The 25,839-nt window shown below is 44.9% G+C and overlaps 1 protein-coding gene across 1 annotated transcript; it reads left to right on the forward strand.

Moving 5' to 3' along the window:
• The first annotated feature begins 3,766 nt into the window (after window positions 1-3,766).
• Window positions 3,767-24,316, forward strand: LOC124019728 (cell surface A33 antigen-like). Its single transcript, XM_046335146.1, has 7 exons — window positions 3,767-4,268; window positions 18,769-18,935; window positions 21,025-21,238; window positions 21,392-21,556; window positions 21,652-21,768; window positions 22,365-22,494; window positions 22,590-24,316. Exons 1-7 carry the CDS (start codon window positions 4,223-4,225, stop codon window positions 23,119-23,121), a joined length of 1,371 nt encoding a protein of 456 aa, XP_046191102.1. The 5' UTR covers window positions 3,767-4,222; the 3' UTR covers window positions 23,122-24,316.
• The last annotated feature ends 1,523 nt before the right edge of the window (window positions 24,317-25,839 follow it).

Genomic DNA, 25,839 nt, shown 5'->3' on the forward strand with positions numbered 1-25,839 from the left:
GGAATTTAAAAACTTTAATAAATGGACTATTCATTATATAAATACTTTTAATAAATGGACTATTCATTATTTAAATCAACTTTAATAAATGGACTATTCATTATATAAATACTTTTAATAAATGGACTATTCATTATATAAATACTTTTAATAAATGGACTATTCATTATTTAAATCAACTTTAATAAATGGACTATTCATTATTTAAATCAACTTTAATAAATGGACTATTCCTTATTTAGTCATTATTCAACCAGTGACATATGCACTAGACAGAGAGACAGATGAACACGTGGAAAGCTATTATTCTTTCATTCATTGACTGTGTTCTTCATTGAGGAATCTAAAATGTCGTCCAAATGTCAGCCATCCTACATTCTGGAAGGCTCCTTCCTCTAAGCACTAGAACTAATGCTAGGAGTTTGACAATGTAAGTCACAATTCAATTTTACCCCAATTATCCCCACCCATCTTCTAGCCAGCCTTTCCAAATAGCTGCCACATGTTGATTAAATGTCAACTGTGTTGTCAAGTCAGGAAGAATGTTCCTACACAAACGCTCAGCACTGAAGGAAGCTAATCAATGAAGACAAGAGAACTGTGTTATCATTTATTTGTATTTTTCTCCCCCACAGTGTTTTACCTTGGCTATTATTTCACATTGACAAAGGAGTTTCTATTCAATGGTGGCAAGCTAGCTGTCTGATTGACTGACTGGCTGGCTGTGTGACTGACTGACTGACTGGCGGGCTGGGTGGCTGACTGTCTGGCTGAGTGACTGACTGACTGACTGGTGGGCTGGGTGGCTGAGTGACTGACTGGTGGGCTGGGTGGCTGACTGTCTGGCTGAGTGACTGACTGGCTGGCTGTGTGACTGACTGACTGGCGGACTGGGTGGCTGACTGTCTGGCTGTGTGACTGCCTGACTGGTGGGCTGGGTGGCTGACTGTCTGGCTGAGTGACTGACTGGCTGGCTGTGTGACTGACTGACTGGCGGGCTGGGTGGCTGACTGACTGGCTGTGTGACTGACTGACTGGCGGGCTGGGTGGCTGACTGACTGGCGGGCTGGGTGGCTGACTGACTGGCTGAGTGACTGACTGGCTGAATGCAGAGGACTTCATTATCAAGCCAAGACATCAATGGCTACAATTTCTAGAATTGTGACTGAAGGACAAACATGAGTAATTACTCTGGTTTCCTAGAGTTAGGAGCCAAAAGACGGAGGCTGCCCCATGGTCAAACGTGTGAGAAAGTGAGGAGAGGCAGGAGGAAGTGAGGTGGCAGGAGTAGATGTGATGCGGTGTGAGGAAACAGGAGGAGGTGTGAGGAAACAGGAGGTATGAAGAAGCATGAGGAGGAGGTATGACGAGGTATGAGGAGGTGTGAGGAAACAGGAAGAGGTATGAGGTGTGAGGAAACAGGAAGAGGTATGAGGTGTGAGGAAACAGGAAGAGGTGTGAGGAAACAGGAAGAGGTATGAGGTTTGAGGAAACAGGAAGAGGTATGAGGTGTGAGGAAACAGGAAGAGGTATGAGGTGTGAGGAAACAGGAAGAGGTATGAGGTGTGAGGAAACAGGAAGAGGTATGAGGAGGTGTGAGGAAACGGAAAGAGGAAGAGGTGTGAGGAAACAGGAAGAGGTATGAGGTTTGAGGAAACAGGAAGAGGTATGAGGTGTGAGGAAACAGGAAGAGGTATGAGGTGTGAGGAAACAGGAAGAGGTATGAGGTGTGAGGAAACAGGAAGAGGTATGAGGTGTGAGGAAACAGGAAGAGGTATGAGGAGGTGTGAGGAAACAGGAAGAGGTATGAGGTGTGAGGAAACAGGAAGAGGTATGAGGTGTGAGGAAACATGAAGAGGTGAGGAAACAGTATGAGGTGAGGACTGAGGGAAACAGGAAGAGGTATGAGGTGTGAGGAAACAGGAAGAGGTATGAGGTGTGAGGAAACAGGAAGAGGTATGAGGTGTGAGGAAACAGGTGTGAAGAGGTATGAAGAGGAAACAGGAAGAGGTATGAGGTGTGAGGAAACAGGAAGAGGTATGAGGTGTGAGGAGGCAGGAAGAGGTATGAGGTGTGAGGAGGCAGGATGAGGTGTGAGGAGGCAGGAGGTATGAAGAAGTATGAGGTGTGATGAGGCAGGAGGTATGAAGAAGTATGAGGTGTGAGGAGGCAGGAGGATATATAAAGAAGTATGAGGAGGTGAGATGAGTTGTGTTAATCTTTAAATCAGTCTTAATATCAGCTCCTTATCCTCCTCTCAGCTCTGACTGACGATGGCTTTAGGAGGATACACACACACCACACACACACACACACACACACACAGCTGTTCCCTGATCTCTGATGACTCACCACCATTGGAGAGGGAAACAACGGTCTGCTATCACAATCACATAGGCTATGTCCCCAATGGCACCCTATTCACTCGGGCTCTAGTCAAAAGTAGTACACTATGTAGGAAATAGGATATAATTTGGGACGCAGGTATAATCTCAATCAACTCTGAAATTGCTCTGCGGTGGATTTAAGCCTTTCAGTCTCATGTTGTCATTAGAGCCTGGTCGATATCAAGTCACATCTAGAATGTCCATCTCCAGATGAAAACATTGACAAACTGCAGAGACAACAGTAAACAGGGGGAGACAGATTCAGCTCTAGTTTATAAGCTACGTATAGATGCCCTGAGGGTGCTTCTATATAGGATAAGGTTCAACACACACACACACACACACACACACACACACACACACACACACACACACACACACACACACACACACACACACACACACACACACACACACACACACACACACACACACACACACACACACACACACACACACACACACACAGCTTGTATCCAGGTGATAGAGGATGAGCTCCTTCTGATTCAGGCCAGAACACCTCTACCTCACTACTAGAAACCCTCCGTGTGATCAGGCCAGAACACCTCTACCTCACTACTAGAAACCCTCCGTGTGATCAGGCCAGAACACCTCTACCTCACTACTAGAAACCCTCCGTGTGATCAGGCCAGAACACCTCTACCTCACTACTAGAAACCCTCCGTGTGATCAGGCCAGAACACCTCTACCTCACTACTAGAAACCCTCCGTGTGATCAGGCCAGAACACCTCTACCTCACTACTAGAAACCCTCCGTGTGATCAGGCCAGAACACCTCTACCTCACTACTAGAAACCCTCCGTGTGATCAGGCCAGAACACACTACTAGAAACCCTCCGTGTGATCAGGCCAGAACACACTACTAGAAACCCTCCGTGTGATCAGGCCAGAACACACTACTAGAAACCCTCCGTGTGATCAGGCCAGAACACACTACTAGAAACCGATGCATGGAAAATGGCCCTCTATTCCTTTCATAGTGCATTACTTTGAGGGTCTATTGCTCTGGTCACTATAAAGGGAACACCTTGCCATAATTTGACAAGAACAATAACAGAGAGAGAGAGGGGGAACAAGAAAAGAAGGGTGTGTAGGTGTGTCTGTGTCAGTTTGGCAGGGGGGAGGAGGTTACCTGTATGTGAGGGACTCTGTGCTGTGGAGATGACACACACCTTTTCAAACCAGTCTGACTAGATGTCACGCTTCCCCAATTCTGACACATACACCCTTCCTGTTCCTGACTGAAACCTGACCAGTCTTTCCCACACACACACTCCTCCCTCACCTTTAAGCTTGAATAAGTAAATACATATATATAATCATAGTGAAGGTGTTTCTCTCTCAGGGATTCTGGCACCACTGGTGAAAATACCATCTGTCTCTACTGTCCTCTCTCAATTCTGCACATTCAAACTACAGAAGAGAAGATAATCTATTTGCATTCAGAAATGCATTTGTTTCTTATGGCTGTTGGTCAGAGTTAGTCACTGCAAGTGCATACAGGTTTCGCTTGACAAAGTGTAGAGTTAAAGTTGCAAAAGGTTAGTCTTGTGAGAGAAACAAACTAACAGGGCATGTATCGACAAGATAAGAGGGCGGACAGAGAATGCTACCTGCCAAAATATCGACGTTCTGATTGGCTGATGACAACGTCACTCATTTTGAAGTCCTGTTCCCAGCCAGGAAAGCACTTAGCACAAGTTTTGGAACTCAGCCTAGCGAGCCTTCTACCTGGCCAAGGTCTTGTCCGCGGTCCCTAGCCTACAAAAAACAACGCTGGTGACCGGAGAGGTCGTAACTGTTACTGATCGACGATGGCCTCGCAGAAAGGGACGTTTGCTGCCGTTTTACTTTGTCTCGGTGAGTTTACTGATCTTATATCATTTCATACATGTCTCTGTGTTATACAACAAGAGCCACACCCATGTGTTTTTTTAGACATGTATATGGTATCGGTGTGGCGTCGCCTCACGTGTTCAGCTCATCTTGTTTTGTACAAATTAGTAGAATAGGATGCACTTAACGTATATCAAAAAGCAGAAAGTAAAATAGTGCAATACATTTAGTATTTACTGTCTGGCGTCCAGAGAGAAGAAACAGAGAGCAACGTCATTTAAAAGACATTGAGTCTGTTGATGCACCTGTGCGTCAATCTAAGTAACATAATAAAACAATCCCCATCTAAATCCATCCATTTAAACTAGAGATATCAGTTTTCTTGCAATGAACGACCACTATGGAAAGGGGGAGACTCTCACGAACACGATGGTATTCTCTGTTTTGGACTATTTATTTTACCTTTCATTTGTCTAGGCAAGTCCGTTAAGAACAAATATTATTTACAATGATGGCCTACCCTGACCAAACCCTCCCCAAACCTGGACAACGCTGGACCAATTGTGAGCAGCCCTATGGGACTCCCCATCACAGCTGGTTGTGATACAGCCCGGGATCGAACCCGGATCTGTAGTGACGCATCACCTGTAGTGCGATGCAGTGCCTTAGACCGCCCGGACTAGTCTCAAGATAACCCATACAAACCAATGGAGGTCGTTTTGCTCCAACAAATATATTCACACAAAAAATCTACAATATAGAAATATTGCTTTCTTATCTCCTAGGTATAGGAGGAGACACTTCAAAACCTTATTCCTTTATGATTTAGTTTTTGACTGTCTTTTTTGCCATTTATGAATACTATTCAATGTGTTTCTATGGGCTATAGTAGTAAAGGCCAAATTCAATATTTTATCAAATATATGTATTTTTATTTTAGGGGTCCTAAAATTCTACATCAAATAGCTAAATGATCCATGGTATGACCATATTAAAACAATTCCATATGTTAGTTTAGTACTCTAACCCTAGTAGCTAACCCTAACCCTAGTAGCTAACCCTAACCCTAGTAGCTAACCCTAACCCTAGTAGCTAACCCTAACCCTAGTAGCTAACCCTAGCTAACCCTAACAGCTAACCCTAACAGCTAACCCTAACAGCTAACCCTAACAGCTAACCCTAACCCTAACAGCTAACCCTAACAGCTAACCCTAACCCTAACAGCTAACCCTAACCCTAGTAGCTAACCCTAACCCTAGTAGCTAACCCTAGTAGCTAACCCTAGTAGCTAACCCTAGTAGCTAACCCTAGCCCTTGTAGCTAACCCTAGCCCTTGTAGCTAACCCTAACCCTAGTAGCTAACCCTAGTAGCTAACCCTAGTCCTAGTAGCTAACCCTAACAGCTAACCCTAACAGCTAACCCGCACCCTAGTAGCTAACCCGCACCCTAGTAGCTAACCCGCACCCTAGTAGCTAACCCTAACCCTAGTAGCTAACCCTAGTAGCTAACCCTAGTAGCTAACCCTAACCCTAGTAGCTAACCCTAGTAGCTAACCCTAACCCTAGTAGCTAACCCTAGTATCTAACCCTAACCCTAGTAGCTAACCCTAGTAGCTAACCCTAACCCTAGTAGCTAACCCTAACCCTAGTAGCTAACCCTAGTAGCTAACCCTAACCCTAGTAGCTAACCCTAACCCTAGTAGCTAACCCTAGTAGCTAACCCTAACCCTAGTAGCTAACCCTAGTAGCTAACCCTAACCCTAGTAGCTAACCCTAACCCTAGTAGCTAACCCTAACCCCCTAGTAGCTAACCCTAACCCTAGTAGCTAACCCTAACCCTAGTAGCTAACCCTAACCCTAGTAGCTAACCCTAACCTAGTAGCTAACCCCTAGTAGCTAACCCTAACCCTAGTAGCTAACCCTAACCCTAGTAGCTAACCCTAACCTAGTAGCTAACCCTAACCCTAGTAGCTAACCCTAACCCTAGTAGCTAACCCTAACCCTAGTAGCTAACCCTAACCTAGTAGCTAACCCTAACCCTAGTAGCTAACCCTAGTAGCTAACCCCCTAACACTAGTAGCTAACCCTAACCCTAGTAGCTAACCCTAACCCTAGTAGCTAACCCTAACCCTAGTAGCTAACCCTAACCCTAACCTAGTAGCTAACCCTAGTAGCTAACCCTAACCCTAGTAGCTAACCCTAACCCTAGTAGCTAACCCTAACCTAGTAGCTAACCCTAACCTAGTAGCTAACCCTAACCCTAGTAGCTAACCCTAACCTAGTAGCTAACCCTAACCCTAGTAGCTAACCCTAACCCTAGTAGCTAACCCTAACCCTAGTAGCTAACCCTAACCCTAGTAGCTAACCCTAACCCTAGTAGCTAACCCTAACCCTAGTAGCTAACCCTAACCCTAGTAGCTAACCCCTAACCCTAGTAGCTAACCCTAACCCTAGTAGCTAACCCTAACCCTAGTAGCTAACCCTAACCCTAGTAGCTAACCCTAACCCTAGTAGCTAACCCTAACCCTAGTAGCTAACCCTAACCCTAGTAGCTAACCCTAACCCTAACCCTAGCTAACCCTAACCCTAGTAGCTAACCCTAACCCTAGTAGCTAACCCTAACCCTAGTAGCTAACCCTAACCCTAGTAGCTAACCCTAACCCTAGTAGCTAACCCTAACCCTAGTAGCTAACCCTAACCTAGTAGCTAACCCTAACCCTAGTAGCTAACCCTAACCCTAGTAGCTAACCCTAACCCTAGTAGCTAACCCTAACCCTAGTAGCTAACCCTAACCCTAGTAGCTAACCCTAACCCTAGTAGCTAACCCTAACCCTAGTAGCTAACCCTAACCTAACCCTAGTAGCTAACCTAGTAGCTAACCCTAACCCTAGTAGCTAACCCTAACCCTAGTAGCTAACCCTAACCCTAGTAGCTAACCCTAACCCTAGTAGCTAACCCTAACCCTAGTAGCTAACCCTAACCCTAGTAGCTAACCCTAACCCTAGTAGCTAACCCTAACCCTAGTAGCTAACCCTAACCCTAACCCTAGTAGCTAACCCTAACCCTAGTAGCTAACCCTAACCCTAGTAGCTAACCCTAACCCTAGTAGCTAACCCTAACCCTAGTAGCTAACCCTAACCCTAGTAGCTAACCTAGTAGCTAACCCTAGTAGCTAACCCTAACCCTAACCCTAGTAGCTAACCCTAGTAGCTAACCCTAGTAGCTAACCCTAACCCTAGTAGCTAACCCTAACCCTAGTAGCTAACCCTAACCCTAGTAGCTAACCCTAGTAGCTAACCCTAACCCTAGTAGCTAACCCTAACCCTAGTAGCTAACCCTAACCTAGTAGCTAACCCTAGTAGCTAACCCTAGTAGCTAACCCTAGTAGCTAACCCTAACCCTAGTAGCTAACCCTAACCCTAGTAGCTAACCCTAACCCTAGTAGCTAACCCCCTAGTAGCTAACCCCCTAGTAGCTAACCCTAACCCTAGTAGCTAACCCTAACCCTAGTAGCTAACCCTAACCCTAGTAGCTAACCCTAACCCTAGTAGCTAACCCTAACCCTAGTAGCTAACCCTAGTAGCTAACCCTAACCCTAGTACCCTAACCTAGTAGCTAACCCTAGTAGCTAACCCTAACCCTAGTAGCTAACCCTAACCCTAGTAGCTAACCCTAACCCTAGTAGCTAACCCTAACCCTAGTAGCTAACCCTAACCCTAACCCTAGTAGCTAACCCTAACCCTAGTAGCTAACCCTAACCCTAGTAGCTAACCCTAACCCTAGTAGCTAACCCCCTAGTAGCTAACCCTAACCCTAACTAACCCTAACCCTAGTAGCTAACCCTAACCCTAGTAGCTAACCCTAACCCTAACCCTAGTAGCTAACCCTAACCCTAGTAGCTAACCCTAACCCTAGTAGCTAACCCTAACCTAGTAGCTAACCCTAACCCTAGTAGCTAACCCTAACCCTAGTAGCTAACCCCCTAGTAGCTAACCCTAACCCTAGTAGCTAACCCTAACCCTAGTAGCTAACCCTAACCTAGTAGCTAACCCTAACCCTAGTAGCTAACCCTAACCCTAGTAGCTAACCCTAACCCTAGTAGCTAACCCTAACCCTAGTAGCTAACCCTAACCCTAGTAGCTAACCCTAACCTAGTAGCTAACCCTAACCCTAGTAGCTAACCCTAACCCTAGTAGCTAACCCTAACCCTAGTACCCTAACCCTAACCCTAGTAGCTAACCCTAACCCTAGTAGCTAACCTAGTAGCTAACCCTAACCCTAGTAGCTAACCCTAACCCTAGTAGCTAACCCTAACCCTAGTAGCTAACCCTAACCCTAGTAGCTAACCCTAACCCTAGTAGCTAACTAACCCTAGTAGCTAACCCTAACCCTAGTAGCTAACCCTAAGTAGCTAACCCTAACCCTAGTAGCTAACCCTAACCCTAGTAGCTAACCCTAGTAGCTAACCCTAACCCTAGTAGCTAACCCTAACCCTAGTAGCTAACCCTAACCCTAGTAGCTAACCCTAACCCTAGTAGCTAACCCTAACCCTAGTAGCTAACCCTAACCCTAGTAGCTAACCCTAACCCTAGTAGCTAACCCTAACCCTAGTAGCTAACCCTAACCCTAGTAGCTAACCCTAACCCTAGTAGCTAACCCTAACCCTAGTAGCTAACCCTAACCCTAGTAGCTAACCCTAACCCTAGTAGCTAACCCCTAGTAGCTAACCCTAACCCTAGTAGCTAACCCTAACCCTAGTAGCTAACCCTAACCCTAGTAGCTAACCCTAACCCTAGTAGCTAACCCTAACCCTAGTAGCTAACCCTAACCCCCTAGTAGCTAACCCTAACCCTAGTAGCTAACCCTAACCCTAGTAGCTAACCCTAACCCTAGTAGCTAACCCTAACCCTAGTAGCTAACCCTAACCCTAGTAGCTAACCCTAACCCTAGTAGCTAACCCCTAGTAGCTAACCCTAACCCTAGTAGCTAACCCTAACCCTAGTAGCTAACCCTAACCCTAGTAGCTAACCCTAACCCTAGTAGCTAACCCTAACCCTAACCCTAGTAGCTAACCCTAACCCTAGTAGCTAACCCTAACCCTAGTAGCTAACCCTAACCCTAGTAGCTAACCCTAAAGCTAACCCTAACCCTAACCCTAACCCTAGTAGCTAACCCTAACCCTAGTAGCTAACCCCCTAGTAGCTAACCCTAACCCTAGTACCCTAACCCTAACCTAACCCTAGTAGCTAACCCTAAGCTAACCCCTAGTAGCTAACCCCTAGTAGCTAACCCTAGTAGCTAACCCTAACCCTAGTAGCTAACCCTAACCCTAGTAGCTAACCCTAACCCTAGTAGCTAACCCTAACCCTAGTAGCTAACCCTAACCCTAGTAGCTAACCCTAACCCTAACCTAACCCTAGTAGCTAACCCTAACCCTAGTAGCTAACCCTAACCCTAGTAGCTAACCCTAACCCTAGTAGCTAACCCTAACCCTAGTAGCTACCCTAACCCTAGTAGCTAACCCTAACCCTAGTAGCTAACCCTAACCCTAGTAGCTAACCCTAACCCTAGTAGCTAACCCTAACCCTAGTAGCTAACCCTAACCCTAGTAGCTAACCCCCTAGTAGCTAACCCTAACCCTAGTAGCTAACCCTAACCCTAGTAGCTAACCCTAACCCTAGTAGCTAACCCTAACCCTAGTAGCTAACCCTAACCCTAGTAGCTAACCCTAACCCTAGTAGCTAACCCTAACCCTAGTAGCTAACCCTAACCCTAGTAGCTAACCCTAACCCTAGTAGCTAACCCTAACCCTAACCCTAACCCTAGTAGCTAACCCTAACCCTAGTAGCTAACCCTAACCCTAGTAGCTAACCCTAGTAGCTAACCCTAACCCTAGTAGCTAACCCTAACCCTAGTAGCTAACCCTAACCCTAACCCTAGTAGCTAACCCTAACCCTAGTAGCTAACCCTAACCCTAGTAGCTAACCCTAACCCTAGTAGCTAACCCTAACCCTAGTAGCTAACCCTAACCCTAGTAGCTAACCCTAACCCTAGTAGCTAACCCTAACCCTAGTAGCTAACCCTAACCCTAGTAGCTAACCCTAACCCTAGTAGCTAACCCTAACCCTAGTAGCTAACCCTAACCCTAGTAGCTAACCCTAACCCTAGTAGCTAACCCTAACCCTAGTAGCTAACCCTAACCCTAGTAGCTAACCCTAACCCTAGTAGCTAACCCTAGTAGCTAACCCTAGTAGCTAACCCTAACCCTAGTAGCTAACCCTAACCCTAGTAGCTAACCCTAACCCTAGTAGCTAACCCTAACCCTAGTAGCTAACCCTAACCCTAGTAGCTAACCCTAACCCTAGTAGCTAACCCTAACCCTAACCCTAGTAGCTAACCCTAACCCTAGTAGCTAACCCTAACCCTAGTAGCTAACCCTAACCCTAGTAGCTAACCTAACACTAGTAGCTAACCCTAACCCTAGTAGCTAACCCTAACCCTAGTAGCTAACCCCTAGTAGCTAACCCTAACCCTAGTAGCTAACCCTAACCCCTAGTAGCTAACCCTAACCCTAGTAGCTAACCCTAACCCTAGTAGCTAACCCTAACCCTAGTAGCTAACCCTAACCCTAGTAGCTAACCCTAACCCTAGTAGCTAACCCTAACCCTAGTAGCTAACCCTAACCCTAGTAGCTAACCCTAACCCTAGTAGCTAACCCTAACCCTAACCCTAACCCTAGTAGCTAACCCTAACCCTAGTAGCTAACCCTAACTAACCTAGTAGCTAACCCTAACCCTAGTAGCTAACCCTAACCCTAGTAGCTAACCCTAACCCTAGTAGCTAACCCTAACCCTAGTAGCTAACCCTAACCCTAGTAGCTAACCCTAACCCTAGTAGCTAACCCTAACCCTAGTAACCCTAGTAGCTAACCCTAACACTAGTAGCTAACCCTAACCCTAGTAGCTAACCCTAACCCTAACCCTAGTAGCTAACCCTAACCCTAGTAGCTAACCCTAACCCTAGTAGCTAACCCTAACCCTAGTAGCTAACCCTAACCTAGTAGCTAACCCTAACCCTAGTAGCTAACCCTAACCCTAGTAGCTAACCCTAACCCTAGTAGCTAACCCTAACCCTAAGCCCTAACCCTAGTAGCTAACCCTAACCCTAGTAGCTAACCCTAACCCTAGTAGCTAACCCTAACCCTAGTAGCTAACCCTAACCCTAGTAGCTAACCCTAGTAGCTAACCCTAGTAGCTAACCCTAACCCTAGTAGCTAACCCTAGTAGCTAACCCTAGTAGCTAACCCTAACCCTAGTAGCTAACCCTAACCCTAGTAGCTAAACCTAACCCTAGTAGCTAACCCTAACCCTAGCTAACCCTAACCTAGTAGCTAACCCTAACCCTAGTAGCTAACCCTAACCCTAGTAGCTAACCCTAACCCTAGTAGCTAACCCTAACCCTAGTAGCTAACCTAGTAACTAACCCTAGTAGCTAACCCTAACCCTAGTAGCTAACCCTAACCCTAGTAGCTAACCCTAACCCTAGTAGCTAACCCTAACCCTAGTAGCTAACCCTAACCCTAGTAGCTAACCCTAACCCTAGTAGCTAACCCTAACCCTAGTAGCTAACCCTAACCCTAGTAGCTAACCCTAGTAGCTAACCCTAACCCTAGTAGCTAACCCTAGTAGCTAACCCTAACCCTAGTAGCTAACCCTAACCCTAGTAGCTAACCCTAACCCTAGTAGCTAACCCTAACCCTAGTAGCTAACCCTAACCCTAGTAGCTAACCCTAACCCTAGTAGCTAACCCTAGTAGCTAACCCTAACCCTAGTAGCTAACCCTAACCCTAGTAGCTAACCCTAACCCTAGTAGCTAACCCTAACCCTAGTAGCTAACCCTAACCCTAGTAGCTAACCCTAACCCTAGTAGCTAACCTAACCCTAGTAGCTAACCCTAACCCTAGTAGCTAACCCTAACCCTAGTAGCTAACCCTAACCTAAGTAGCTAACCCTAACCTAGTAGCTAACCCTAACCCTAGTAGCTAACCCTAACCCTAACACTAGTAGCTAACCCTAACACTAGTAGCTAACCCTAACCCTAGTAGCTAACCCTAGTAGCTAACCCTAACCCTAGTAGCTAACCCTAACCCTAGTAGCTAACCCTAACCCTAGTAGCTAACCCTAACCTAGTAGCTAACCCTAGTAGCTAACTAACACTAGTAGCTAACCCTAACCCTAGTAGCTAACCCTAACCCTAGTAGCTAACCCTAACCCTAGTAGCTAACCCTAACCCTAGTAGCTAACCCTAACACTAGTAGCTAACCCTAACCCTAACCCTAACCCTAGTAGCTAACCCTAACACTAGTAGCTAACCCTAACCCTAGTAGCTAACCCTAACCCTAGTAGCTAACCCTAACCCTAGTAGCTAACCCTAACCCTAGTAGCTAACCCTAACCCTAGTAGCTAACCCTAACCCTAGTAGCTAACCCTAGTAGCTAACCCTAACCCTAGTAGCTAACCCTAACCCTAACCCTAACCCTAGTAGCTAACCCTAACCCTAGTAGCTAACCCTAACCCTAGTAGCTAACCCTAACCCTAGTAGCTAACCCTAACCCTAGTAGCTAACCCTAACCCTAGTAGCCTAGTAGCTAACCCTAACCCTAGTAGCTAACCCTAAAGTAGCTAACCCTAACCCTAGTAGCTAACCCTAACCCTAGTAGCTAACCCTAACCCTAGTAGCTAACCCTAACCCTAGTAGCTAACCCTAACCCTAGTAGCTAACCCTAACCCTAGTAGCTAACCCTAACCCTAGTAGCTAACCCTAACCTAGTAGCTAACCCTAACCCTAACACTAGTAGCTAACCCTAACCCTAGTAGCTAACCCTAACCCTAGTAGCTAACCCTAACCCTAGCTAACCCTAACCCTAACCCTAACCCTAGTAGCTAACCCTAACCCTAGTAGCTAACCCTAACCCTAGTAGCTAACCCTAGTAGCTAACCCTAACCTAGTAGCTAACCCTAACCCTAGTAGCTAACCCTAGTAGCTAACCCTAACCCTAGTAGCTAACCCTAACCCTAGTAGCTAACCCTAACCCTAGTAGCTAACCCTAACCCTAGTAAACCCTAACCCTAGTAGCTAACCCTAACCCTAGTAGCTAACCCTAGTAGCTAACCCTAACCCTAGTAGCTAACCCTAGTAGCTAACCCTAGTAGCTAACCCTAACCCTAGTAGCTAACCCTAACCCTAGTAGCTAACCCTAACCCTAGCTAACCCTAGCTAAGCTAACCCTAGTAGCTAACCCTAGTAGCTAACCCTAACCCTAGTAGCTAACCCTAACCCTAGTAGCTAACCCTAACCCTAGTAGCTAACCCTAACCCTAGTAGCTAACCCTAACCCTAGTAGCTAACCCTAACCCTAGTAACCCTAACCCTAGTAGCTAACCCTAGTAGCTAACCCTAACCCTAGTAGCTAACCCTAACCCTAACACTAGTAGCTAACCCTAACCCTAGTAGCTAACCCTAACCCTAACACTAGTAGCTAACCCTAACCCTAGTAGCTAACCCTAACCCTAGTAGCTAACCCTAACCCTAGTAGCTAACCCTAACCCTAGTAGCTAACCCTAACCTAGTAGCTAACCCTAACCCTAGTAGCTAACCCTAACCCTAGTAGCTAACCCTAACCCTAGTAGCTAACCCTAACCCTAGTAGCTAACCCTAACCCTAGTAGCTAACCCCTAACCCTAGTAGCTAACCCTAACCCTAGTAGCTAACCCTAGTAGCTAACCCTAACCCTAGTAGCTAACCCTAACCTAGTAGCTAACCCTAACCCTAGTAGCTAACCCTAACCCTAGTAGCTAACCCTAACCCTAGTAGCTAACCCTAACCCTAGTAGCTAACCCTAACCCTAGTAGCTAACCCTAACCCTAGTAGCTAACCCTAACCCTAGTAGCTAACCCTAACCCTAGTAGCTAACCCTAACCCTAGTAGCTAACCCTAACCCTAGTAGCTAACCCTAACCCTAACCCTAACCCTAGTAGCTAACCCTAACCTAGTAGCTAACCCTAACCCTAACCCTAGTAGCTAACCCTAACCCTAGTAGCTAACCCTAACCCTAGTAGCTAACCCTAACCCTAGTAGCTAACCCTAACCCTAGTAGCTAACCCTAACCCTAGTAGCTAACCCTAACCCTAGTAGCTAACCCTAACCCTAGTAGCTAACCCTAGTAGCTAACCCTAACCCTAACCCTAGTAGCTAACCCTAACCTAGTAGCTAACCCTAACCTAGTAGCTAACCCTAACCCTAGTAGCTAACCCTAACCCTAGTAGCTAACCCTAACCCTAGTAGCTAACCCTAACCCTAGTAGCTAACCCTAACCCTAGTAGCTAACCCTAACCCTAGTAGCTAACCCTAACCCTAGTAGCTAACCCTAACCCTAGTAGCTAACCCTAGTAGCTAACCCTAACCCTAGTAGCTAACCCTAACCCTAGTAGCTAACCCTAACCCTAGTAGCTAACCCTAACCCTAGTAGTAACCCTAACCCTAACCCTAGTAGCTAACCCTAACCCTAGTAGCTAACCCTAACCCTAGTAGCTAACCCTAACCCTAGTAGCTAACCCTAACCCTAGTAGCTAACCCTAACCCTAGTAGCTAACCCTAACCCTAGTAGCTAACCCTAACCCTAGTAGCTAACCCTACTAGCTAACCCTAACCCTAGTAGCTAACCCTAGTAGCTAACCCTAGTAGCTAACCCTAACCCTAGTAGCTAACCCTAACCCTAGTAGCTAACCCTAGTAGCTAACCCTAACCCTAGTAGCTAACCCTAACCCTAGTAGCTAATAGTAGCTAACCCTAGTAGCTAACCCTAGTAGCTAACCCTAACCCTAGCTAACCCTAACCCTAGTAGCTAACCCTAACCCTAGTAGCTAACCCTAACCCTAGTAGCTAACCCTAACCCTAGTAGCTAACCCTAACCCTAGTAGCTAACCCTAACCCTAGTAGCTAACCCTACCCTAGCTAACCCTAAGCTAACCCTAGTAGCTAACCCTAACCCTAGTAAAACCTAGTAGCTTAACCCTAGTAGCTAAACCCTAGTAGCTAACCCCTAGTAGCTAACCCTAGTAGCTAACCCTAACCCTAGTAGCTAACCCTAGTAGCTAACCCTAGTAGCTAACCCTAGTAGCTAACCCTAACCCTAGTAGCTAACCCTAACCCTAGTAGCTAACCCTAACCCTAGTAGCTAACCCTAACCCTAGTAGCTAACCCTAACCCTAGTAGCTAAAAAACCCTAGTAGCTAACCCTAACCCTAGTAGCTAACCCTAACCCTAGTAGCTAACCCTAACCCTAGTAGCTAACCCTAACCCTAGTAGCTAACCCTAACCCTAGTAGCTAACCCTAACCCTAGTAGCTAACCCTTAGCTAACCCTAAGCTAACCCTAGTAGCTAACCCTAACCCTAGTAGCTAACCCTAGTAGCTAACCCTAACCATTTGTTAATTCCTTAACAATTTGGAGTTCATTCCTGAACTTAACCCCAACCTTAAATTCAGAGTTAATGCCTAAACTTAACCTAAAACACTTTAAGGTTAAAATTCTGTAATTCTGATGAGAGGGCTGATAGTTAGAGAGTGCTGGATGACACAGGCAGGAGAGGAGAGGTGCCCAACCCTAAAACACTTTGCATTCCCACTGGAGGACAACAGCCTCCATATGAATCCATGTGAAAACTAATGCTTTTTATTTTTCCAGTCAAATAAATCTTGCTATAATAATATAATATATATATATATAATAGTGTACGTCGGTGTGGTTAGAATGTCCGCCCTGAGATTGGAAGATTGGGAGTTTGATATCTGGCTGTGTCGTCCCAAAGACTGTAATGGGAGCATTGAGGTAATTGGGGGGAAGGCCCTGCGATTGGCAAGTGTCCTGTCCAAGGGTTGTACTTGTGGAAACAGTTCTGTCTTGCACAAGACAAGGTGCTTCTCCCTCCCTTACTGTCAGTGGGTGTTACCTTTAGTTTCTAAAGCCCTGTCATAACGGAGGACTACAGAATAAGACTCTATGACATTACCTGTGTGGGTTTATATTGCTGGATTTGTCAGAAGCATTTAGGGAAAACTTCACCCCAGATTTAAACCACTATCTTTGACTTCGTCATCTATTGTTTTCTCCAAAGTGTTGGCATTTTACATAAGAGACATGAGTTTTTCTACATTGTAATGAACATGGTGCAAGTGTGTTGGCAGGCATCGGCCGCAGTCCAGCAGTCCAGCAGTACAGCCAAGTCTCCCCATGCTTATGGTTCTCACGGGGGAAGTGAAGTGATTGGCTACAATGACAGAATGGATAAACCTGTTTCTTTAATTATCTTTTGCTGGTGCATGTTCAATGTAGCAATAAGGTACGAGGAGGTGTGTTAGATGCCCAACTCCACGTTGTTTCGTGCATGGACAGAGCCCTTAGCCGTGGTATATTGGCCAAACACCACATACCCCCGAGGTGCCTTATTGCTATTTTAAACTGGTTACAGAACCGACGTAATTAGAGAAGTAAAATGACATGTTTCAGCATTCAGGGCTGGAACCATCCAGTTTATAATATAGGATAGACGCTTGTGGTTTCTAGCTGCACCAATCAGAGCAGTGAAGCGTGTCGTCGTGAAGCAACACTTTAGTGGTCAAAACCATTCATGCATTTATAAAATGGTCAGTTCCTATCTCTCACTCTCTCGCTATAATATATATATATATATATAATATATACAATTTTAATTCTGATCATTTTCTGGAAAAAATAAAAAGTGGAGGTGCTAAAACTTTAGTTCCTCCCTGTTTTAATTGGCTCAGGTGACCAGGTGACCAGGTGTATGTTACGGAGGAAAGCTGCTTGGCTCAGGTGGCCAGGTGTATGTTACGGAGGAAAGCTGCTTGGCTCAGGTGGCCAGGTGTATGTTACGGAGAAAAGCTGCTTGGCTCAGGTGGTCAGGTGTATGTTACGGAGAAAAGCTGCTTGGCTCAGGTGGTCAGGTGTATGTTACGGAGAAAAGCTGCTTGGCTCAGGTGGCCAGGTGTATGTTACGGAGAAAAGCTGCTTGGCTCAGGTGGCCAGGTGTATGTTACGGAGAAAAGCTGCTTGGCTCAGGTGGCCAGGTGTATGCTACGGAGAAAAGCTGCTTGGCTCAGGTGGCCAGGTGTATGCTACGGAGAAAAGCTGCTTGGCTCAGGTGGCCAGGTGTATGTTACGGAGAAAAGCTGCTTGGCTCAGGTGGCCAGGTGTATGCTACGGAGAAAAGCTGCTTGGCTCAGGTGGCCAGGTGTGTGCTACGGAGAAAAGCTGCTTGGCTCAGGTGGCCAGGTGTGTGCTACGGAGAAAAGCTGCTTGGCTCAGGTGGCCAGGTGTGTGCTACGGAGGAAAGCTGCTTGGCTCCATGGCTCAGGTGGCTAGGTGTATGCTACGGAGGAAAGCTGCTTGGCTCAGGTGGCTAGGTGTATGCTACGGAGGAAAGCTGCTTGGCTCAGGTGGCCAGGTGTGTGCTACGGAGGAAAGCTGCTTGGCTCCATGGCTCAGATGGCCAGGTGTATGCTACGGAGGAAAGCTGCTTGGCTCAGGTGGCCAGGTGTGTGCTACGGAGGAAAGCTGCTTGGTTCAGGTGGCTAGGTGTATGCTACGGAGGAAAGCTGCTTGGCTCAGGTGGCCAGGTGTGTGCTACGGAGGAAAGCTGCTTGGCTCCATGGCTCAGATGGCCAGGTGTATGCTACGGAGGAAAGCTGCTTGGCTCAGGTGGCCAGGTGTGTGCTACGGAGAAAAGCTGCTTGGCTCAGGTGGCCAGGTGTGTGCTACGGAGGAAAGCTGCTTGGCTCCATGGCTCAGGTGGCCAGGTGTGTGTTACGGAGAAAAGCTGCTTAGCTTCTTGGCTCAGATGGCCAGGTGTGTGTCACGGAGAATAGCTGCTTGGCTCCATGGCTCAGATGGCCAGGTGTATGCTACGAGAAAAGCTGCTTGGCTCAGGTGGCCAGGTGTATGCTACGAGAAAAGCTGCTTGGATCAGGTGGCCAGGTGTCTGCTACGGAGGAAGAACTTTGCAGATGTTTCTGATTAATATACAATGCCATGCTGTTGGGTGGTTACATTGAAATAAAACCCAGCAATGAAAATAAATGTAGACTGGAAAGTATTAGCATGTTATGTCCTATTGGGGAAACGCAGCGCTGACACATGGAAAATATCCAATGTCCCCACTTCGGATTTCCCACTTCAAGCCCAAATATATCATACTTTGAATAAAACCATGACTTCTTGAATTATTATGCAACATCAAGGGAATCGTCTTTCAGTTGAAAAAAATTATTCCGCTCTTGTGGTACTTTAAGGTTTCCTCTCCTTCGAGTTGGTGGCAGCGCATTTGCCATTAGTTTTAGTGTTACAAAGCACTTCATTTGAACAGTGTTCACCTCCTACAGCTCTATACGTCAGTGTCTGTAAAACCTGTCTTCCTGTTTCTTCCTGTCTGTCTCTCTCTGTCCCAGTCGTGTCCATGACTGTAGCTTTAGAGGTGTCCATCCCTCAACGGACCTATGAGTTCGCCAGGGGAGACAACATCACTATACCATGCAGCTTCAAACCCAAGAACCCAGTCAACGATCTGGTCATCATATCCTGGTTGGCTGAAGCAGACAAACCCGGAGAGCCAGAGGTAATACACCAACCAGAAATCACTCTGATCAGCTCTGACCACATTCAGGGGGTTTCAACTATTGATCCCCTTGATAAAGATGAGCAATGATTGGGACATTTTTATACTACAGTTGTGCAGAGAATGTGATTTGACTTAACAAGAAATCGTTTTTTTCTACCCAAGAATTTAATGGTCAAAATTAACACCCTTAAATATTGTTATAAATATAGTAGTTTTTGGGTCCCATATTCCGTACGGACATAATGACCACATCTAGTTTGTTGGATGCATTTGCAGTTCGTTTTTCAGATTATTTTGTGCCCAATCGAAATTAATGGTAAATAATGTATCGTGTCATTTTGGAGTCACTTTTATTGTAAAATAAGAATATAAAATGTTTCTGAACAAATCTACATTAACGTGGATGCTTCCATGGTTACGGATAATCCTGCATGAATGGTGAATAATGACGAGTGAGGAAGTTAGAGGATCAAAGATCATACCCACAAGACAGCCTAAACTCTCACCATTACCAATAACAGGGGAGGTTAGCATTGGTGTTTCCATGTTGTTGTTGACATTGGTGTTTCCATGTTGTTGTTGACATTGGTGTTTCCATGTTGTTGTTGACATTGGTGTTTCCATGCTGTTGTTGACATTGGTGTTTCCATGTTGTTGTTGACATTGGTGTTTCCATGTTGTTGTTGACATTGGTGTTTACATGTTGTTGTTGACATTGGTGTTTCCATGTTGTTGTTGACATTGGTGTTTCCATGCTGTTGTTGACATTGGTGTTTCCATGTTGTTGTTGACATTGGTGTTTCCATGTTGTTGTTGACATTGGTGTTTCCATGTTGTTGTTGACATTGGTGTTTCCATGTTGTTGTTGACATTGGTGTTTACATGTTGTTGTTGACATTGGTGTTTACATGTTGTTGTTGACATTGGTGTTTACATGTTGTTGTTGACATTGGTGTTGACATTGGTGTTTACATGTTGTTGTTGACATTGGTGTTTACATGTTGTTGTTGACATTGTGTGTTTTACATGTTGTTGTTGACATTGGTGTTTACATGTTGTTGTTGACATTGGTGTTTCCATGTTGTTGTTGACATTTGTTTACATGTGTTTGACATTGGTGTTTTGTTGTTGACATTGGTGTTTCCATGTTGTTGTTGACATTGGTGTTTACATGTTGTTGTTGACATTGGTGTTTCCATGTTGTTGTTGACATTGGTGTTTCCATGTTGTTGTTGACATTGGTGTTTCCATGTTGTTGTTGACATTGGTGTTTCCATGTTGTTGTTGACATTGGTGTTTACATGTTGTTGTTGACATTGGTGTTTACATGTTGTTGTTGACATTGGTGTGTTGTTGACATTGGTGTTTACATGTTGTTGTTGACATTGGTGTTTACATGTTGTTGTTGACATTGGTGTTTACATGTTGTTGTTGACATTGGTGTTTACATGTTGTTGTTGACATTGGTGTTTACATGTTGTTGTTGACATTGGTGTTTACATGTTGTTGTTGACATTGTTGACATTGGTGTTTACATGTTGTTGTTGACATTGGTGTTTACATGTTGTTGTTGACATTGGTGTTTACATGTTGTTGTTGACATTGGTGTTTACATGTTGTTGTTGACATTGGTGTTTACATGTTGTTGTTGACATTGGTGTTTACATGCTGTTGTTGACATTGGTGTTTACATGCTGTTGTTGACATTGGTGTTTACATGCTGTTGTTGACATTGGTGTTTACATGCTGTTGTTGACATTGGTGTTTCCATGCTGTTGTTGACATTGGTGTTTCCATGCTGTTGTTGTTGACATTGGTGTTTCCATGCTGTTGTTGACATTGGTGTTTCCATGCTGTTGTTGACATTGGTGTTTCCATGCTGTTGTTGACATTGGTGTTTCCATGTTGTTGTTGACATTGGTGTTTCCATGTTGTTGTTGACATTGGTGTTTCCATGCTGTTGTTGACATTGGTGTTTACATGTTGTTGTTGACATTGGTGTTTACATGTTGTTGTTGACATTGGTGTTTACATGTTGTTGTTGACATTGGTGTTTCCATGTTGTTGTTGACATTGGTGTTTCCAGGTGTCCGTCCTTACCTCCTACTCTACTGGTGTCCTGGACATCAGTGACAGGTATGAAGGAAGAGCTTCCCTGGAGCAGGACCTAGCTAAAGGAGTAGCCAACCTGAAGCTCTCCTCCATCGGTCTCCAGGACAACCGACTATTCGACTGTCGGGTCGCCATCCCCAAGGATGACAAGGGTCAGCTGGCTGACACCACCCGTCTGGTGGTCCTGGGTAAAAAACAAAAACAATGACTCCCGTAGAATATTCCATAATAAACCGTAGAATTTAGCTTCATTCCACTTTATTCCAAAATAAACCTTAGAAATCTGTAAAGTGTCGATGATTACTGATAACTTAACGTTGCAAAACATATTGTGTCCACAGTGGCTCCCTCTGTGCCTGTCTGTAAGATCGATGGGAAGGCAGAGTACTTCCAGGATATCAGTCTCACCTGTCAGTCTGAAGAGGGCTCTCCTCTTCCTACCTACAAGTGGCAGGGCTACGACGTCAGAAACATGCCCCGAGCACCTGCACCCAAGACAACAGACAGTATGTAGTGTCTGTGTGCTTGTTAATCTTCAGTTGATATGACCTTGACTATGACCTTGACCCCTGACCTACCATGTTGTCTCTGTCTCTTCCAGAGGATGGTGTTCTGTCTCTCTTCAACCTCACCATGGAATCCTCAGGATACTACGTCTGTACCTCCACTAATAAGATCCGCAGTGCCAAATGCAACCTGACGCTGTCCGTCATGCCACGTGAGTGCACAATACTAGACTGTGTTAGCCTGCTGAGCTAAAGCTTAGGCGTTATCTCTGGGAGCTAACACAAATGTTCAGATCTGAGGCAATGTAACCATCACATGAGGATGGTCCTGTAACAGGATACACACAGACACATTTTATCAATAGACATTTCTCTCCTCCTCTCATGCTCCTCCTCTCCTCTCATGCTCATGCTCCTCCTCTCCTCTCATGCTACTCCTCTCCTCTCATGCCTCTCTCATGCTCCTCCTCTCCTCTCATGCTCCACCTCTCCTCTCATGCTCCACCTCTCCTCTCATGCTCCACCTCTCCTCTCATGCTCCACCTCTCCTCTCATGCTCCACCTCTCCTCTCATGCTCCACCTCTCCTCTCATGCTCCTCTCCTCTCATGCTCCACCTCTCCTCTCATGCTCTCCTCTCATCTCATGCTCCTCCTCTCATGCTCCACCTCTCCTCTCATGCTCCACCTCTCCTCTCATGCTCCACCTCTCCTCTCATGCTCCACTCTCATGCTCCACCTCTCCTCTCATGCTCCACCTCTCCTCTCATGCTCCACCTCATCTCACCTCTTCACCTCTCTCTCCTGTAGCGTCTATGGCCCTGGGTTCAACAGCGGGTATCATTGGTGGCGTTGTGGTTGGTGTTCTGGTGCTGCTCATAATCCTCATCTACTGCTGCTGCTGCAGAAAGAAGGACAAAGCAGAGGAGTACGCTATGGGGTATGTATGGTCTGACACACACACACACACCATGAGAGCTGAGATGGTGAGAACAGACGGTGTGCTGAGTCTCCTGTCCACTGATATGTCCTCAGGGTTCCAGAGGGGGAGGAGTTCCACGACGACAAACCCGTGGTGAACGGCGAGGATCGCCAGACGCGCAGCAAGGAAGGCGACGATGAAGACCACCCACCTAAGATCGCGGACCGTCGCGACCAGTACAAGGAACGCAGTGAGAAGGACTACGATGACCGCCGCAGCGACTACGATGACCGCCGCGAGCACCACGATGACCGCCGCAGCGACTACGATGACCGCCGCAGCGACTACGATGACCGCCGCAGCGACTACGATGACCGCCGCGAGCACCACGATGACCGCCGTAGTGACTACGATGACCGCCGCAGCGACTACGATGACCGCCGCGAGCACCACGATGACCGCAGGGACCAGGATGACCGCTACTCTGACCGCCGTGACCGGTACGACCGTGATCGTGTTTACGATGAACGCAGTGACGGCGGACGGTACAGTGATCGTTATGATGAGCCCTACGATGATCGTGACAGACCTCCCAGTGTACCGGCCAATAAACCTGCTAAGCCTTCTAAAAATAGAATAGATTAGAACCACTTAATGTTTACCGCAACTTGTGTTTGGAATGGTTGAAAATATAATGAATATTATAAACATAGTAGCTGCTGTAGGTCAGGCTTCACAAAGGGCCTAGCTGCCAGACTGAACTCGTCACATCAATAACAGGACGACAGTGACACAACAAAAGGCTGTAGATCAGGGATCATCAAATAGATTCAGCCGCCGGATGGTGTTTGTCCTTCAGCAGAAGTTCAGGGGACCGGAACATAATTATAAATCATTTGTAGACGGCAAATTGACTGCAAGAAACCCAAACGGATGTAATATTTGACAAATATATAATAATTTAGAACCTTGCTTACATTTGTATACCCTCACATATAAAGGCCTTCAATGTGGAGTACAGCCTATGATTGAAGGAAGGGCGGCCTCCATTCAGTTCAGTAGTCAGGAAGCCAATTGGAATGCTGATTCAAAGATTTGAAAAGTGCCATCTAGTATTTTCAATTAGGATTTTTTTATTCTTGAATCTGAATTTAAATGTGCTTTCTGTTACAAACTGCCATTGCCTGGATAAGACTGTATGAATTCTCAGTGCATCTTATTGGATAATGCATTTTTCCTCCTGCCTTTGTCTACTGTTGGTGTGACAGAAGAGCTTCTCACGTCAGTCTCAGGTCTTGACTGTTTGAGAACCACAAGCTTTCTGGTGACGGTTTGTTTGTTATTATCAACTGTAGATTGATAATAACCTCATTTAAAATGTTGGAGTTACATGTAATATCAACTGTAGATTGATAATAACCTCATTTAAAATGTTGGAGTTACATGTAATATCAACTGTAGATTGATAATAACCTCATTTAAAATGTTGGAGTTACATGTAATATCAACTGTAGATTGATAATAACCTCATATTAAATGTTGGAGTTACATGTAATATCAACTGTAGATTGATAATAACCTCATTTAAAATGTTGGAGTTACATGTAATATCAACTGTAGATTGATAATAACCTCATTTAAAATGTTGGAGTTACATGTAATATCAACTGTAGATTGATAATAACCTCATTTAAAATGTTGGAGTTACATGTAATATCAACTGTAGATTGATAATAACCTCATTTAAAATGTTGGAGTTACATGTAATATCAACTGTAGATTGATAATAACCTCATTTAAAATGTTGGAGTTACATGTAATATCAACTGTAGATTGATAATAACCTCATATCAAATGTTGGAGTTACATGTAATATCAACTGTAGATTGATAATACCTCATTTAAAATGTTGGAGTTACATGTAATATCAACTGTAGATTGATAATAACCTCATTTAAAATGTTGGAGTTACATGTAATATCAACTGTAGATTGATAATAACCTCATTTAAAAATGTTGGATAATACCCTCATATCAAAGTTACATGTAATATCAACTGTAGATTGATAATACCCTCATATCAAATGTTGGAGTTACATGTAATATCAACTGTAGATTGATAATAACCTCATATCAAATGTTGGAGTTACATGTAATATCAACTGTAGATTGATAATAACCTCATATCAAATGTTGGAGTTACATGTAATATCAACTGTAGATTGATAATACCCTCATATCAAATGTTGGAGTTACATGTAATATCAACTGTAGATTGATAATACCCTCTAATACATAAAGTTAACCTTTTTAATAGTTGTTTTCATGACTTAGACGCACTGTGCTTTGTCCATTTATTTAGCGTCATGATGCTTGCTAATGCAGTGGAGTGTCAGGTGTCTCAGGTGAGTCCTCATTAACATATTCAAACCATGACTTGTTTTTGGAGTGAATGAGTCAATCAGGCCTTTTTGAAAGAGAACCTAGAGACCCATTTTAAGAACAGAGAGAGAAACAAGTTTCACTCTGGCATGTGCCTAGTCGTTTCACTTCCTCATTATAGCCTGAGGCCAGACAACAGACTCACTGAACTAGAAGTGGCTTCATTGGGTTCAGACCTATTAAATGGGTCTGTCTGAGTGAGGAGTTTTTATCTAAGGAAGGGAAGATATTCACGCCTTTTAATCTTTGACAAAAATGTCTAACTTTTGTTTTTATGCTTTTGAAATGTACAGGGACAATTTAACTAGTTAAAACATCAAATGTTTGAAGTTTTGGTTAGATGTGATGGTACAATTTATAAACTGTAAATAAAAATGTATCATGTTTCTAATCTGTGTACAAATGTTTTCATTGGGTTTACAGTGAATTTATATTAAAGCCAAATGTATTTATAAAAAGGCCACAATGTGTGTGTGGTTTCAGTGCAGACAAAAGGATGTTTCTCCTCTATGGAAAAAGGAATGTACAGAACGTAAAGAAACGACAGAGGGCAGCAATGACCCTTGACTCATTTGTCTTTGTTGTGGGACTGTTCAGCCTAGTTTCGATTAGCCAGCTGTGGTACCGTTGATTCGTTTATGAAAGTGGTGGAACGAATGACTCCTTGTTGAATTCTCAATGTGTTTATCACTATGGTTTCAACCATCTAAAAGCACAACAACATTTCAATGGAAAAAAATGTCTGGGTTTTGGTGTAGTTATCACTGTGGTTTCAACCATTCTAAATGGGAAGACAATGTCTGGGTTTTGGTGTAGTTATCACTGTGGTTTCAACCATTCTAAATGGGAAGACGATGTCTGGGTTTTGGTGTAGTTATCACTGTGCTTTCAACCGTCTAAAAGCACAATGTTAAAATGGGA

This window comes from Oncorhynchus gorbuscha, unplaced genomic scaffold (genome assembly GCF_021184085.1).
Source record: "Oncorhynchus gorbuscha isolate QuinsamMale2020 ecotype Even-year unplaced genomic scaffold, OgorEven_v1.0 Un_scaffold_658, whole genome shotgun sequence".
In the NCBI taxonomy this organism is placed as follows: domain Eukaryota; kingdom Metazoa; phylum Chordata; class Actinopteri; order Salmoniformes; family Salmonidae; genus Oncorhynchus; species Oncorhynchus gorbuscha.

Bases quoted from the DNA above. Each gene is read 5' to 3' on its own strand.
- LOC124019728 (XM_046335146.1), top strand. From the start codon at position 4,223: ATGGCCTCGCAGAAAGGGACGTTTGCTGCCGTTTTACTTTGTCTCG. The intron at 21,239-21,391 runs GTAAAAAACAAA...TTGTGTCCACAG, and splicing joins CACCCGTCTGGTGGTCCTGG to TGGCTCCCTCTGTGCCTGTC. The intron at 21,769-22,364 runs GTGAGTGCACAA...TCTCTCCTGTAG, and splicing joins GACGCTGTCCGTCATGCCAC to CGTCTATGGCCCTGGGTTCA.